This window comes from Alternaria atra, assembly GCF_907166805.1.
Source record: "Alternaria atra isolate CS162 genome assembly, contig: 29, whole genome shotgun sequence".
NCBI classification, from domain to species: Eukaryota; Fungi; Ascomycota; class Dothideomycetes; order Pleosporales; family Pleosporaceae; genus Alternaria; species Alternaria atra.
In genome coordinates, this window is record NW_025091327.1 from 3,246,401 (window position 1) to 3,263,681 (window position 17,281).

Genomic DNA, 17,281 nt, shown 5'->3' on the forward strand with positions numbered 1-17,281 from the left:
AAGGATATGGGTTGTTCCCAAAAGACCAGGTACACCCCGTGACTTAGCGTCGGACGAGTGGCGAGACAAGCGAGTTGCCGATATCTAGTAACTATCTCTTTTTGTTAGCGATTGCAATGCAACCCAACATACTACCGCATCCCTAAACCTTAAAGCTTCTTAGATAGCTTAAAACCGTGTCTTCTAATAGCACCTTGCTGTGGTACTTTCTAATGACGGATAATTTAAAGCGGAAAAACGAAAATGCGCAGCAAGGAAGTGGGACTTTCAGCAAACGCCAGCGACGAGCGACTCGAGCACCTTTAGTATTCGAGCAAGGTGTCAATCCTGCGCCCCCTACACCGCCGCTGACTGCGAGGAAGCAGCGGCGCTCGCAGTACCGTCAGTCGCAGCAAAACGCTTATAGCCGCGATCGCAGCTCTACGCCAGCACCTGTCAGCCCGCTCTGCGAACCAACTGCCGAATCGAGCCAGCTCGCTGTTGACGCACAAACTGATAATACATTTGAGACATTCGAGGACGATAACGCGGAGGAGGAGGAGGATCCATTGCCAGAGGAGGAAGAGGCTGCTACAATGGCTAGCGAGCATGCTGCTAGTGCGACTGGAGACTCACCTGGTGTTGCTGCCGCTGCCGCTACCTCAGTGGCTTCTTCAAGCCATTCGCAGCGTCAGTCAGCAGCTGCTACAGAGGAGGCTGACGAAGAGCCAAAGTTGCACTTTAGATGGCGCGCTTGCTGGGGTTCTATGGAGAAGAATTTAATACCTTCTGCTTCTCGGTTTGCGCGTAGCAAGCACATGTATACTGTAAGCGATGAGAAGCTGTGGCGATGGGCGGACGGAGTAGTTAAGAGTCAGAAGCCGCGAGGTGCAAAGATTGAGAGTTTGACAGCGACGCTATACTATACTGGCGGCCGCCAAGCCAAAGGCGATAGGTGTACTACCGCGCTGCAGCGTCGCCGTTTGGTAACTGGTGAAGATCTCTGTTTCGGAAACTGGTCAGAGTTGATAGCGTTAGTAGAAGAGATGGACAAGGAGAGCTCGGAAATGCTGAAGTGCGACTTTGACTTAGTGTTGAGCGAGGAGCAGCAGCAGCAGCCGGTGCCTCTATCGGCAGAGCAGCCAGTCGGTAGATCCACTGTTCGTGCACGTCCAGGCATCGTTACTGCTATACAAGAAGAGGGACTTGCTGGTGTTGTTACAGCTGAGCACTTTGCAATTGGCTCTGCCATAGATATTAAGGATCACTGGAGATGCCGCGAAGAATGCTGCGGCAATTACAGCTTTACCTGTTGCATTCGGCGTGTGCCTGGCCGCCTTGATCGCTTCGAGGATCACTACAAAGTCAGCGGTAACCTCATTGCAAGCTGGGCTCAGGGCATTGAGCGCAAAGAGTGTACAGTCGAGCAACCTTCTGATGAGATTCGATTGTCTATCATGCTAGCTAGAGACCGCGCTGATGCTGAGAAGAAGCGCCGAAGGCGGAAGGTGTCACCAACGTCTTCAAACTCAAGCATCGAAGGCCTTACAAAAGCTATATTAGCTGGTCATCTTGCTCAAATAACTGCTGCTTCAGCTCCTCGCTGTAATCACCATTCCGAGACGTTCACTTCCCGTCAAGTATGGATGGATTTTGACTGCCCACATCCTGAGTTAGCACAACATACTTACAACTTTTTCAAATTCTGGGAGCGCGCGATGCCACAGTATAAGGGAACTATTAACGAGGTGAAAGAGAAGGTGTTTAAAGAAGGGAAGTACAATATTAACATGCTGATGGACGAGGAGTGTGGGATGACAATAGAAGTGTGGGTCAACTACTTTAGAATATCTCCAGGATACCTCTCACATCTCTGAAGAAAAGCACACGATTGGAAGAAAGATTACGGTGGATTAACACGAGCAAACTACGTTGCCCTAAACAGAGCATATGACAATGCAACGCTAGAGGACTCTCCTGAGCGAGAGGTTTTAGGGTAGATTAGTGGTAACTAATGTTACAACATTTTGTATTGTATAACCCCTACTACTAATCCTAATCATTAATACTTGGATACCCGCACTTCCTGTACCACTCTCTACAGGCAATCTTGTAACAACTACACTGTACTGCGTACTCTAAGAAGTACTGAAAGCCCTGCCAGTCATCCTGATATTGAGTGTTTCTTTTAATCCAACTTTTAAGCACCTTAAAGCTCCGCTCGATAGGGTTGTAGTCAGGTGAGTATGGTGGTAGGTACTCTAACTGTACTCCAAATTTTCTACAAAGCTGTACAATTGTTGTTGATCGATGGATTGATGCGTTGTCCATGAGTAGTACGTGATAGCCAGGAGTACAGTACGGCAATACATCAAACTCTAAGATATCCTCCATAATCGCAGCTGTAATAGCACCTTGGAAGATTCGGTGCGCAAGGTATCCATCCACAGTCATTGCTGGCAGCAGACTCCATCGCTCTGACCGTTTCATAGAATACTCAAGCTCAACAGACCGGCCAATAGGACTCCATCCATACTTGCGATCACCAGTGCGCTCGTTGCAAGCACTCTCATCTATCGCGATAACCTGCTCAACGGTGTAGTTCAGCTGTACCCGGGCTTGGAAAACTCGTCGGAGTGCATCGCTCTGCTCTGCAGCTTTCTTTGTGGCGACTTTACGACTCCACTCCATGCTTTGGAGCTCGCGATGGATGACGGAGATGCTCACAGGCATGTCGAATTCATCAATAAACCAGTCTCTGATCTCCTCGAGGTATGCTTGTGGTCGCCCTCTAAGGTACTGTCTCATCCGTCTTCGATGGAGCTCGCGAAGTGTGCTTGGTCGGCCGGATTTCACACACTCCGGCGGGTATGGCTGACCCCAGTAGTTTAGGTTTTGACGAAATCTTGCTATATGCCGTCGCATTACACCAGTCTCACGAAAGATCTGTGAGTTGTTGAGACCGGCCTCTATCCGATCGACGACACTTTGCAGTGTCGTGGGAGCCAGCTTGTGACCGGTAGGTTGGCTGGCTGGGCGTGACATCACTGCGCAAGTGCAACACCAAGAGAATGATTTGTATAGAATGTAGCAGCAATCTTGATAACCTTAATTATGTGCGTTGCAAGATCGTGAGGTGTTCTCAATTCCACGATATCGCTGTTTTGGCGGGGTATGTGGCACGTGCGGGGAACGAAAGTCACGGGGTGTACCTGGTCTTTTGGGAACGCCTATAGGTAAAATCCAGATACAAACGGTCTTGGAAGCCTGACGGTTGTTGGCGTAGTGGAGATGTCGCAAGGCGGCGGAAGTTGCGTTTGGGGGCAAAAGTGCGGGGAACGAATGCGTGCAATGCCCTCCTTACGTTTCAGCCTTTCAACTCCTAACATCCATCTCTTTCTCATCTTCAGAGTTGTCAACAATCAAGCCAATCTGCAATCAAGCCAAATGTGGCCCCTGCTCACTAGCCTTGTCGATCAGCCACGGGCCTATATGAGAGACGTGCCACCCCTCTATCTAGGCATAGCTGTACCTGTATATTCTAGGCCGCTAGTAAGCAGGGGCCACATTTGGCTTGATTGCAGATTGGCTTGATTGTTGACAACTCTGCTCATCTTAGATTATTCGTCTTGTTGACATCATTTCCACGTCCCTATGAGTGGTCTAGAAATAGCAGGTGTCGTCCTTGGCGCTTTTCCACTGCTCATAAGCAGAGATGCCAACAATCAAGTCAATCAATCAATTTGCTTGATCACGGACCCAGGTGTGGTCCGTGACACCATGCACGCACCATAAGTGGGTCCGTGATCAAGCAAATTGATTGATTGACTTGATTGTTGGCATCTCTGCTCATAAGCGGTATCGAGCACTGGCGTGGTGTCGCGAAAGTTGGCGGCTTCTATTGGCGGATACGGAAGGAATACACCAAATGTCAGCGCGACATCCAGTTTCACGAGATTCTATACAAGAACAACCTCAGGGAGCTTCTGTTGCCACTCATTCCGGATGCGGATGAAGTTGCGAAGCTCATTGCAGATCCGGGTGGCCAAAGATGGGGCGACATGGCGCTGCAAAAACGACTGGAATCCAGGTTGCACGAGTCGTATCAATCGTACCAGGACACTATTACTGAGATGAATGAGATCGCCGAAGAGCTTAAGAAAGAGTTGTGTTTCGATAAAGAGACTGTGCAGGGCCAGCTCTCGCTGCCGGAAACGAACCGGCGGAGCTCCAGCCGATCGCCAAGCCTTCAGCCATATGCAAGGCCTTCGAAGCTCTCCGCTGCCAAGGGCAGGTTGGACTATGAGTTTTTTCGAACAAAGTTTAGTATTGGAGAAAGGACTAGAGACGAGCTGTTCGGTCAACTCAAAGAATGCAATGAGCGTCTAGAGAAGCTCTTGAGCTCCAGTGACAGAGTTTCTGCACTCCAAGATGTCGCGCCCGGGTATACCAAGCAGACTTCTGAGCTGACGTCAGCATTCAAGAAGATTTCGAAGGAATCAAGTTTGCTGTTTCAGGCGCTGCAGAACGCCTGGCAGTGCTCGTGTCAGCAGTACCACTTCGCGAACTTACGACTGGAGCATCGGACACTCACAGAATTATGCTTCAATATCATCCTCATGTTTGTCGCTCCCTCGGAACACGGAAACACGCCATGGCGCTGGAGAGAGTTTCGCTGCGGCCATATGCTGGGTTGTTTCTTTCATCAGAAGGGGATGAAAGCAGCCAGATCCTCACCGCTTCATCGCCGACCAGCTACCCTGCCCACACCAGCTACCATACCATCACCCTCAATTTCGAACCGGAAAAGAGTGGGTTTCGTACCACCTGCGTCCATTGTACCGAAGATCCAAGTAGACCCTTTCATCAATCACAACATCCAATTGTGTAAACAATTAGGCGATGAAGATTGCGGAGTATGCATGGGCATCATCGGTCATGACGATGACATCTTTCATCTTCATCCGATCATTCAAAAAAGGCAGGACGTCGGATACGATCCCATCACACTTGACCACATCCTCTCCCATGACTTTGAAGGCCACCTCTCGCGGCGCCAACGCTACTTAATTGCGCTTCTTGTTGCTTCATCGGTAGGACAACTCCAATCTACGACCTGGCTACGGACTGGTCTCTGCAAGGAGGATATCATTTTCTTCTCTTCCAACGACGACAGCCCCATCATTCCGTACGGCGAGCCTTTCATCCGACAGGACTTCCCACACGGTCGCAATCACCTCTCCTCCACTGACTCATCCGCGAACGACTGCAACTTTTACTCCCTCGGCATACTTCTTCTAGAACTCTGCTTTGGTTGCCGGTTGGAAGACCATCACCTACGCAAGAAGCACCCATCAATCACCGATGCCGCAACCAAACATGCCTTCGACGTAATGGCTGCGTTAAAGTGGTCCAGCAGCGTGAGCGGCGAAGGCGGAGACGATTATGCGACAGCTGTCAAGTGGTGCTTCATGGGCGTAACAGACAGAGAAAAGAATTGGAGAGACGAAATTGTCGCGAATGTGGTGCGGCCGTTGGAAAAATGTATGCAGCACTTCCAGACTGCGGCTGTCGTTCGATGAAGAGGTGGAGTTGGTAACTCGCACGCAAAGGCTTCGAAGAACTTTCAACGACCTCCCGCATCGTAGACACACATATAGTATTTTTCGCATTTTCGAAACTAACGTCCATCCCTTGCAAACGAGGAACCCCCCTCAACGAGATGAAGTCCAGATCCAAGCACTTGTTTCCCTCTCGCACAAGTAAGAACAGAGCATGGAGGGTTTCTCCAGGACACAATATATTGTACCATTCCTACAGTACAACCATTGTATCAATCCAAATCAAGCGACCTGCTCATCTGTGCTCGATTTCGTTTGGTGCTAGGCCAATCAAGCACAACAAATGTCAGTATGCTTACAAGCGATGTGTAATGCAGTTCCGCCACTGTAAGTAAGAACTATGGCCGACCCGCACCGGCCACAGAGTTGTGTCAGCATAAAATTAGTACTAGGATAGTTCTTAGGCATAGAGACTTACCTTAGTCTCAGTCGCTTCAGCAAAGAATTCTCATTCAAACCTAGAGTAGGCCAGATGCAAACGTGCTTGTGTAGAATATGTAACTGTAATAAAATTCGCACGTGACAGAATATCCTAGCGCATACCGCCTCGGTTGTACCCAACTTAGTTACCGTGGGTCCTGTGCTGATTCCCGGTGTAGAGCTGTTCGGGTTCAAACTTTCAGACCCTACCTACCCTTAATTTGGCCCCGCTATGGGGCCTTTTAAAGATCACTATACCACCTAACTTAGCAAGTTCGTATCATTGACAATGTCTAGTACGGTACTAATCCTTCATAATTCATGATAACGAGAAACAAACGCCTCTTTTACAAGGGTGTAGCAGATGCTGGTTAGCTATCTACCTAGCTTGTGGTGGCAAATCTGCCGCACGTTGCTTTTGTTACAGTGTCATAAGCATCGCCGTGCGTTGTGTTTAATAGACTACTATTACCGCCCAAGACATACGCTTTAGAATGTAGTTATCTTCTTTTAATGACACCAATCAGCCAGCTATACATCTATTTTCCTCATGCTGACTCGGCACCCCATGCCACTAACAGCTTTACCACCGCCTCATGGCCTCCGGACGAAGCCGCGTAAAGTGCGTTGCCATAGACTCCACCTTGCGCGTTGACGTCGGCGCCCTTGTCGAGCAGCATCTTGACCACCGCTTCGTGGCCTCTAGACGAAACCGCCTGAAGTGCGTTACCGTAGTGTCCACCCTGCGTATTGACGTCGGCGCCCTTGTCGAGCAGCAGCCTCACCACCGCCTCGTCGCCTCTAGATGAAGCCGCCTGGAGTGCGTTGCCATAGACTCCACCCTGCGCGTTGACGTCGGCGCCCTTGTCGAGCAGCATCTTGACTATCTGCCCGCAGCCTCTACCTGAAGCCGCGTAGAGTGCGTTGCTGTAGAGTCCACCCTGCGCGTTAACGTCGGCGCCCTTGTCGAGCAGCATCTTGACTATCTGCTCGCACCCTCTACCTGAAGCCGCGTAGAGTGCGTTGCCGTAGAGTCCACTCTGCGCGTTAACGTCGGCGCCCTTGTCGAGCAGCAGCCTCACCGCCGCCTCGTCGCCTCCAGATGAAGCCGCCTGGAGTGCGTTGCCGTAGTGTCCACCCTGCGCGTTGACGTCGGCGCCCTTGTCGAGCAGCAGCTGCACCACCGTCTGGTGGCTAACTGCTGCCTGGAGTGCGTTGCCGAAGTATCCACCCTGCGCGTTAACGTCGGCACCCTTGTCGAGCAGCAGCCTCACCACCGCCTCGTGGCCTCCAGATGAAGCCGCGTTGAGTGCGTTGCCGTTGAGTCCACCCTGCGCGTTGACGTCGGCGCCCTTGTCGAGCAGCAGCCTCACCACCGCCTCGTGGCCTCCAGATGAAGCCGCCTGGAGTGCGTTGCCGTAGAGTCCACCCTGCGCGTTAATGTCGGCGCCCTTGTCAACCAGCAGCTTTACTACCTGCTTATGCTCACTTTTTGCCGCCAACAACAGCGGTGTCTCTTCATCATCATTTGTGGCCTCTATATTGGCTTTTTCCCTCAACGACTTTTGCGCCGTCTCCTTTTGGCCATGTTGGGCAGCCCACAACAGCGCTGAGCTTCCAGATTGTTGTACATTGTAGCAGTAGAGGTAGCTATCTAGGAGATCGTAAAGGCGGCGGTTGGCTTGTGCAAGGGCGTTGACATCTCTCTCGGATTCTAAGTATTCCGATATATCTCGGAGTAACTCATTTGGTAGATAAAGCAGTTGCATTGCTGAAGTAGCACTTGTCTGCTTTACTTAATTCAAGGTATTGATGAAAACAACCGCCTAGCAAGCATCATAAGCAGGGGTGCAGCGGGGAAAAAATTCCAATTGAATAGTAGGCACGTGCTGTGAAGAATGCCCCAAAAGAGAGAGTTGAGGACGATGGTAGGGCAAGAGGCAGCAGGGTGTCTCGCTACGCAAGGGCGGACGTTAGTTACAAAGTCAGCGTGTTTACTTGGCAGCGAACTAACCTTCGACGAATTGCGTCGTGCGTCATAGATGGTCAGCTGTCGCGGACTTTGCACCATGGAATATCGACCGTTCGACGTACAGCATCGTTTCAGCGGAGCCTAGCCGACAGTCAGCTAATTCCGACATATGCTAGTTGTCACAGCGTGGACAAGAATGTATGTGTTTACACTGAGTTGCATATTTGGCATCCGCGTTTTGCAAGGCGGAAGATACTCACGCGACCAGAGTCCCTGGTATCATGCCACGCAGGTGACAAAAAAGAGCCGACTCCGAAACCCCAAATCCTCACCAGAATAAGCGAGCTGCAGCAGAACAGAGCAAAGTATACTCTCTCTCTCTAGATTCTTTACACTACAATAGTAAAAGAATAATAATAGCAAAATAGCTAGGAAAATAGATAAGATAATTCTGTATAGACTGATTAACTTAGAATTTTAATAATTTAGTTGTATTGCGCTGTTCTACGCCTGCAGAAAGTAGAGATTTTGCATTCGGCTCTTTTTTGTCACCCGCGTGCATGCGTGATCAGCCGATGAGCCACCCCACCATAATCACAAATCCATCCACCCTCCCTCCAGCCCACCATAACTCCACTAATATGGACCCAATTCAAGCTGCGATTGAAGCAATCGAATCGCGCGCTCCTGATGCATCTTTTACGTACAGAAAGGTTGCAGGACAGTTCAATATTAGCCGCGCAACGCTATCTCGCCGGCATCAAGGAGTAACGCGCTTAAATGCAGGGGAAGCTCAACAACGCCGAAAACTCAACTAGGAACAAGAATCTGAGCTTGTAAAATATATTGAAGCTCTAACAAAGCGAGGGCTACCCCCTACAAGGGAGATGATACAAAATTTCGCCAGTATAGTGGCGAAAAAGAAGGTGGGGCGCTGCTGGGTTTCACGGTTTCTGAAAAGAAATCATGCCTATCTTACATCGAAATGGACTACTAGAATAGACCAGGTACGCCACAAAGCTGATTCAAAGCACAAGTACAGCTTATACTTTAATCTACTCTATCAAAAGATGCTGGAGTACGAAGTTGAGCCAGAGAACGTGTATAATATGGATGAAAAGGGGTTCCTTATTAGCATCACAGGACGCTCTAAAAGAGTCTTTTCTAAGGCGTTATGGGCTAGAAAAGAGGTTACTGCTGCGCTGCAAGATGGCTCAAAGGAATGGATAACAGTCCTGGCTTGTATTAGTGCTGATGGAGTAGCCCTACCTCTAGCGCTTATTTATGAAGGGAAAACAGGGCTGCAATCTAGCTGGGTAGAGGACGTTGAGGTAGGAAAACACCCAGTTTTCTTGAGTAACTCACCCACTGGACGGACAAATAATAACCTGGGATTGGCATGGCTTGAACAGGTGTTCAATAGGAGTACCCAGCAGAAAGCAAGGAGAAGATGGCGCCTCCTCATCCTTGATGGCCATGGATCCCATGTTACTATGGATTTTATCAAATTCTGCGACTCCAATAAAATTCTCCTGGCTGTCTTTCCTCCTTATGCAACCCATACTCTTCAGCCCCTAGATGTGGTACTTTTTGGGCCGCTCTCAGCTTCTTACTCAAAGGAGCTTACAACATACCTTCACAACAGCCAAGGACTCCTTGGCATAAGAAAAGGAGACTTCTTCACCCTTTTCTAGGCTGCCTGGATAGACTCCTTTACAGAAAGTCGTATTTTGAAGAGCTTTGAAGCTACAGGGATCTCTCCACCAAACGCTGAAGCTATCCTAAAACGGTTCAACAATACAGCTCTAGGGCAAGAAGGGGATCCAGAAAATCAGGAGGAGGATGATTGGAGTAGTTGGAGACAGCTCCGTCGTTTATTTGATGCTGCTGTCAAGGATACTACTACAGTTGAGGCCTAGAAGCTGAGCTCCACACTCCATTCCATGCAGGTCTAAATTGAGCTTCTACACTATGAAAACAAGGGCCTACGTACAGCCCTTTCTATCAAAAAGAAGCACAAGAATAAGAGTATCACTATAGCCCCTAGAGAGGACGAGGAATACTATGGTGGCTTTATGTTTTGGAGTCCTAGGAAGGTGAGAGCAGCTGAGGCAAGAGAGCGCGGGAGAAAACAACAAGAGGAGGAAGAAAAGATTAGAAAAGCTGGGGATAAGGAGTTAAAAGCTGCTGCTGCCTTGTACAAGAGGAAGATAGTAGAAGAAGCAAAGGTGTTGCGATAATTGGCAAAGGAGGCGAGAGAGAAGGAGCGAAAACAGAGGGCTGATGAACTAGCTGCGCGTAGGGCCTCGAAACAACAAGAAAAGGAAGACAACAACGCTGGAAAGGCAATACAATTGTCCCTAGGAGGCAAGAGAGCAGCTCTAAAGCCTCCTGTAGCAAGAGTAGCAAAGAGAAGGACTGTTAGGCGTATTGGGGGTAGTGCTATTGCTATTGAGGCTGCACCACGAGCTCCACCAAAAACGACACGAACGCGATCTATACAGACTCTAAAAAAGTATTCTAAGTAGCACAAGTTAATCGCAAGCATTTAATTACTATTGTTGTACAAAAGCTTATAATCACAGCTGCTGTGGGTGGCTATACAGCCTCATTTTTCAATTTCTGCTCATGTTGGTGGGGTGGCTCATCGGCTGATCACGCATGGTACCGTGTCCGTGCACCCAACGATCGGAGTCAACCAACGATCGCTCCGAGCCCTGAGGCCTACTACAAAATTAAAGCTATAGAGCCACGTACAATAGTTATTATCGCGAGGTGTTTTAATAGAGTATTCTTTAGGCCTACGTAAACAATATTCCCTATATAAATTCTCTAACGTGTTAGATAAGCGAGTGACGCGGGCAAGCGAGCGACGCATGTAAGGGGCTACGCTCAGGGAGCTATCGCACAGGTATACTGGAGTTGTATTCGATAGAGAAGAGAACTACAGGTAGCTAGGGTTCTGAAGGTCGTTCAGGGGGCGGCGGCTCGGGATAACCTTCTGCCGGGCTCGCTTGCACAGAATCCGGGTGCTCAGGGGGGGCACCCGGAATCTGTGGACAGTGCGCCTCGCGCACGTGACCGAGATATCATCGAGGACTCACCAACTGGGCTCCAGCCCATCACAGGTTCTAGCAGCTTTCCAGGCATCAATAGCTTAACGCTCCTCTGCCTTAGCCTGCGCGCGCGCTTCCTTCTCCCTTACACGCTGCGCACGCTTCTCTGCTGCAATCTTCTCCTTATATAGCTTGTCAGCAGCAGCTAACTCCTTTATCTCTGCCTTTTTTAGCTCGTCAGCCTCCTTCTCCTTCTCAGTAACTGCCATGCAGACGCGCGCCTCCCGAATAGCTTAAGGTGACTACACCATCGCTCCGCCGTAGTACTCCTAATGCTGTTGCAGGTCTAATTGCCTGCTAGGTTGCTTCTGGCGCTTCTGTTTTAGGTATAGCTTCTGCTGCAAGCTATTAAGTTCGTTGTAAAGGAGCTCTACCTAGGTTAATAGGTAGTAGATAGTTTAGCTAAGTGTCACGAGATGCTACGCGCACGTGTTTTAAGAGCTTGCTAGAAGCGTTAATTGTGGCTACGTACGATATCTGGTGTAATACAAGACGTTGCGTAAGGAAACAGAATCAGCATGTACAGGCGGTGAGAAGTTATCGATGGGGGCCGTGCGCATGGCGCTAGGCCCGGCCGGCCAATCAGCAGAATTCGGGTGCTTGGCGGAGCACTCGGATTCTGTAGCGCGTTCAGTGTCAAGGGAACCACGGTGGTTACCGTGACACTGTGCTTTCTTAAGCTCGCGACGCTCCTTAGCAGCACGCTGTCGAGCCTCCTAGGCAGCTACTTGTTGCTGCTTTTGGTATAACCTTGAAGCCTCTTTTAGCTTTTTATCGCGAGCTTTTTAGAGTTGTAGCTGCTCAGCTACGTCCTGTTTCACGCGCTCGCGAAAGCGAGCTTCGCGGAGCTTGCTTAGAGACCAAAAAACTGCGCTGCCGTGATACTCCTCGCGCTGCTGAAGGTCTATAGTCTTGCTGTTGTTAGTGCGCTTTTCCCTCGCGTTAAGCGCTTGTTGTAGGCCTTGATTCTCGTGGTGGAGGAGCTCGTTTTGTACCTGTAGAGAGTGTAATAAAGCCTCTAGCTGCTAGGCTTCAACTTTTGCCTTGTCAGGCACCGCAACGTTAAGAATTTTACGCAGCTCCCTCTAGCTATCGCCGTCGCCTTGCTGCCTAAGTTGTGAAGCTCTAGATTGTCTTGAAGTGCGGTTGTTAAAGCGTTTTAGTACAGCGTCCGCATCTATTAGCTACACGCCTGTAGCTTAAAAACTCTTCTTAATAAGATCTAACCTTATTGTAGAGCTCTACGCGGGCTAAAAGTTCTCAAAGAAGTCGCGTTTTGTGATCCTTGTGATGCCTTGCGATCGATGGAGGTGGCGGTCAAGATTTTAAGTGTAGTACTTCGAAAGAGGCCCGAAGAGCACGACGTCGAGCGGCTGCAAGCTGTAGGTTGAATGAGGTAGAAAGATGGCGAGGAGAATGCGGTTGCCGTCGCAAAAATCTATAAAATCGGTCGTGAGATGGCTGCTGTAGCCGTTAAGGATGAGAAGTCTGTAACTGCGTCGCGCTTTCTGCTTCGTGAAGCGCTCAAATACCTACTTAAGCTATGCTAGACCTTCGTCGTTATTGCTTTATCCCGACTCTAAATTTGAGAAGAAAACTTCGTGTTTGCCGACCTCTACAGCGTCCACCCAGCCTAATTGAATCCCGGAGGTGCCCTAGTACACGAGAGCCGGCGGCAATAACTCTCTAGAAGCGCATACGCAAGCTTGCAGCGTTATCCATTTACGATTACTATCTTGTACGGCAACTTTAGGCCCTAAAGAGGCCTTCGAGAAGATTCTTTTGCCGCGTTTTGCGACACCGACGTAGAAGCCTTTCTCATTCATATTGTAGGTATTTTCAGCGTCAACGCCGTACTCTTGCATCTTTAAATAAAGCAATTTAAAGTATAGCTTGTTCTTAAACGGTAAGTTAGCTTTGTGCCTGTCGCGATTAATTCTAGGGCTCTATTTAATAGTAAGCTCGTTAGCGTAGCGATAGAGAAACCGAGTAACCCAGCTTTGGGAAACCTCCCACTTCGTGATCGTTGAAGCGAAATTTTGCACCATCTCGCGCGTTGGTGGCAAGCCTCGCCTTGTGCATCTTTCTATGTATAGCACGAGTTCATGCTCTTGTTGTAGGTTAAGTAACTGTCGCTCGCGCGCCTCCTCGCTCCGGGCGTGCTGTGAACCCTTATGCCTCCGCGACAGCGTCGTTCGGTCAACACCGAACTGTTTTGCGACTTCGCGGTACGAGAATTTATCTCCAGCTTCACGTGATTCTAAATATGCAATCGCTTCTTGAATTGGTTCCATGGTGGTAGAGTTATGACGCGTTGAAGTTGAGACGGCTCACGATGTTGTGGGGTACGGGTGGCTCGTTGGCTGACTTGGCTCGTTGGCTGCGCACGGAGGGTAGAGTACCATGAGCTCCTCAGGGAGGCTGGCCTGTGGGATGGCCAGGAGGCCTACCCTAACGTTTTAAAGCGTACAATGCAACGCGCCCTTGAAGAGGAGGGCTACCGCAACTTTCGAGCAAAGCGCAGACTAAAAATCAATAGATCTACCGCCAAACAACGTCTTAAGTTTGTTTAGGATTGGCATAGCTTCGACTGGCGCAGGGAGACTCTTAAATTTAGTGACGAGTGTAGCCTCGCCCGAGGCTCTGGCCATAACACTCAATGGGTATGGCGTTTACCAGTGGATAAATGGTCACACAAGATGATAGAGGAGGTCTCTACTGCTAGGCAGCCAGCGCGTATGATCCGGGGCGTGATATGGATGACACCAGGAGGTAGAGTTGGCCGTAGCCCTCTAGTAATTATGACCCGCGATACATCATCAAGGCGCAACGGATATACGGCCTCTAGCTACGTTAAAGCACTCGATGAGGGTCTCACCGATCAGTACAGACCTGGCGAGTGGTTTATGCAGGACAATGCACCTATTCACACTGCTGCGCTCTCAAGAGGCTGGCTTGAGGAGCATGGTGTTGCAACGATTGATTGGCCACCCTATTCTCCTGACCTCAACCCTATTGAACACGTATGGTGGGCACTCAAAAGGAAGGTCCATGAGCTCTATCCTGAGTTTGATACGATAGGAGACTCGCCAGAGGAGTGGGTGAGGTTTGAAGCTGGTTTGAAGGAGGTGTGGGTGGCTATACCTAACACTCTGATCAAAAAGCTTATCACGTCAATGCTGCACCGCCTCCACGCTGTTGAACAAGTAAATAGGTATCAAACAAAATATTAGGATTAATGCGATTAATTTGCTGCCCTCAATTGAATATTTGAATGTGGTTCTATAGAGTTGCATAGCTTTGAAGTTTGCAATAATAGTGGTGTTGGTGGCCCGAGCGCGTAGCGCGAACAGACTTCTGGCACCCGATTGTATATCCCTGTAGCGTCGCGTTCGCGTCCCATCCAGTACCCCGCAGTCTTCCGCAGGACATTAGCTATCGGTAGATGGGGCTGCACGGGCACGCGTTAACGTCTCTACATCGACGGGAAGTCGCTAGCGTCCAGCTCATAGCATCACAACACAACGACGCAGCACCAAGCTACCAACGTGCCAAAGCGCGCACACTCTGAAAGCAGCACTACTTCGACTGACGAGAGTGACTTTAACGCCGACTGCGACGCCTTTCGCCCAGCTAAGCGCCGCGCGCATAGCCCTCCGCTCCGCAGTCTGTCGCTATCCCCCAACCTCGATGTCCAAGGGTGTGCACTGCCCCTCACGCGCAGAAACCTCACACAACACACTCTCAGCACATGCTTACAACACTCGCGGCCATCAGAGCTCGCCTCAGATACAGGTAGCTCCACTCCATCGTCATTGCCCCCACTGTCCATGTCGGCGCGTTCTGGGTCGCCGACGCGCAGCGCCTAGGACGCGCGCCACGCTCCGAGCTTACCGCATCGATGTCGATACACAACGCGCACTGCCGGCCCATCTTCAGAGCCATTTGGACACAATACTGTCACGCAAGAGAGATGACCCTCGCTCGACAATGAGAACATAGGCACGGAGTTGATGGCTCTCGAGTCATCTTCGCCAGCAAAGAGTAACAATGGCTCGAGGTGACGAATGCCTATGATCTCCAGCACACTCGACTTCATGTCACGCGACTTCCTTCCTCCACCGCCTTCGGGCAAGACGCTGCCCCGATTGTCACAGCCTCAGGCTGATACCATCATCGGATATCTGTCCACTTCCCAGGCCTTCGAGCTCACACTGCAGACCGCCTTCACGCCCGACGAAGAAACTGCGCTTGCTGACTTTACGCTCAACCCCGTTCTCGTCTTCCCTTTTCTAAGTTCCCAATGGGTCGTTACTAACGATGTTGACGACGCGATCGACAGCCTTATCGATCCAAAGGCCACCTCTAGCGCCAGCGCTGACGATCTAGACGAATACGAGCGATGGAAACGATGAGAACCGCGGGCGGAGAAAGGCTCAGAAGTCGCCAATAACCCGATACAATACTGGATACAACAACGCGACCGCTACCCACGACTTGCCCAGCTCGCGATTGACGTCATATCAGCCCCAGCTTCAAGCTGCGACTGTGAGCGCATGTTTAGTGAGCTCGGTAATCTATTAGAGCCGCGAAGACGGGCGATATCACCCCAGTTACTGGCGGCAATACAGTGCGTACGACGGTGGCAGAAAGCTGGCTTCGGCACGGGCAAAACGGGGGCGACAAAACTAGTATCTGACCACCAGATAGACGCGTTGTACGGCGTATGCGACTGGGATCAAGACGACATGTAATCAGTATAGGCGGGCGGTCTATCGTACACAAATCTATCAAGCCTTCAAGCCGAGTTTCAAGCAAGCCGCCCAGAACACCAGAAGCTTGTAATCCAAGCCTATATCCAAGCTTCAAGAACGAGCCTCACGCCAAGCCGACGTCAAAAGCTTGATTGGCTTGCTTGTTGGCAACTCTGCTCGCATGCAGACTTTCAACGGAGGAACATTCTTATACGCAAGCGGGAGACGCAACCCGACAGTGCGCACTCCGAGTTGGTCATCATAGACTGGGAGTTTGCCGGCTGGTGCCCAAGCTACTGGGAGTACGCCCGAGCTATCTTTGCTTGCGGATGATGGGACGATGACTAGAATGATTGGGCTGGCCAGATTCTGGAGCCGTTCCGTGAAGAATATGCGTGGATGGAGATACTGCTCGGAGCTGTGGTCATAATCTACGTGCGCTCGAGACGATCAACTGCGCTCTCAGACTGGTCATGTGTATAAGCTTCTAAACTGCATCACAGTAAGCCGCTTCTCAGCCGCTTTGCCAATCGTTATGCAGATTGCTTTTCGCTCCTCGACACCGCAGACGATCGCAAAATGATTTCCAAGAGATGGAACTGGCAGGGACAGGTATAGCACTTGCGAGCATGTTAAACTTACACCGCACGACTAGACCTGTCAACAATCAAGTCAATCAAGCCGGTCTAACCCAATATGGCAATTCACTAGCTCGCGTAGGTTAAGATCTTACTAAACATGGTTAGATCGGCTTAATTGGCTTGATTGTTGACAAGTCTGCGCACGACACATCTATCAAACATAGGCAACAAAGTAGCGCAAGACGCAACGACGGAATCAAGACGCCCCCAGGCGCAACAGTCAGAGCACAGCCACCAGCGGGGTTTCTTGTCTACCTACCGCCAACCAACAATGTTCGCGACGTCCCGCATCAACAAGCCCTCGGGCTGATCAGTATCACCGCTCGCACGAACCACCTCACAGACACCTGGCGTACTACTGTCATACGAGTAGTGCCACTCCAACACACCCAACAAGGCCTGATGAGACTCGTGCGAGAGCTCTCATGCTCAGCGAGCCGAAGTTTACTCGTTCTGTGCCCGCCAGTCAGCCGCGGACTTGATGTGCTCGTCCAACGTCTTCAAGTAGTCTGGCTTTCCAGCAACGCTCTTCTGATGGATCTCACTGAGTGCATGACCCATTCTCTGCGCGGTTTCGTACCACAACCTCTCGAAGTTGTCCCCTGTGACCTCCGAATGAGGCAAAATAGCCCACGAGAATGAGTCGCGATTGTCGACCACGGTTTTGAACAGCAATAGCAACACAATCGGCCAACAACATCTTCCCCTCAGAACGTTCCCATTTGATGGTAGAGTCGTTGCATCGCAACAATCGAAGTCCTACGGTCAACCCACATTG

The 17,281-nt window shown here is 50.3% G+C and overlaps 2 protein-coding genes across 2 annotated transcripts; one reads left to right on the plus strand and one right to left on the minus strand.

Moving 5' to 3' along the window:
• Nucleotides 1–212: 212 nt before the first annotated feature.
• Nucleotides 213–5,561, plus strand: ALTATR162_LOCUS9360 (uncharacterized protein; the record flags this gene model as incomplete). Its single annotated transcript, XM_043316993.1, has 3 exons — nucleotides 213–1,786; nucleotides 2,472–2,751; nucleotides 3,915–5,561. The coding sequence occupies 3 exons, from the start codon at nucleotides 213–215 to the stop codon at nucleotides 5,559–5,561; spliced, it is 3,501 nt and encodes a 1,166-aa protein (XP_043172928.1).
• A 1,007-nt stretch (nucleotides 5,562–6,568) lies between these two features.
• ALTATR162_LOCUS9361 (uncharacterized protein) lies at nucleotides 6,569–7,789 on the minus strand (the record flags this gene model as incomplete). The annotated part of the gene is made up of 1 exon (XM_043316994.1): nucleotides 6,569–7,789. The coding sequence occupies one exon, from the start codon at nucleotides 7,787–7,789 to the stop codon at nucleotides 6,569–6,571; it is 1,221 nt and encodes a 406-aa protein (XP_043172929.1).
• Nucleotides 7,790–17,281: the final 9,492 nt, after the last annotated feature.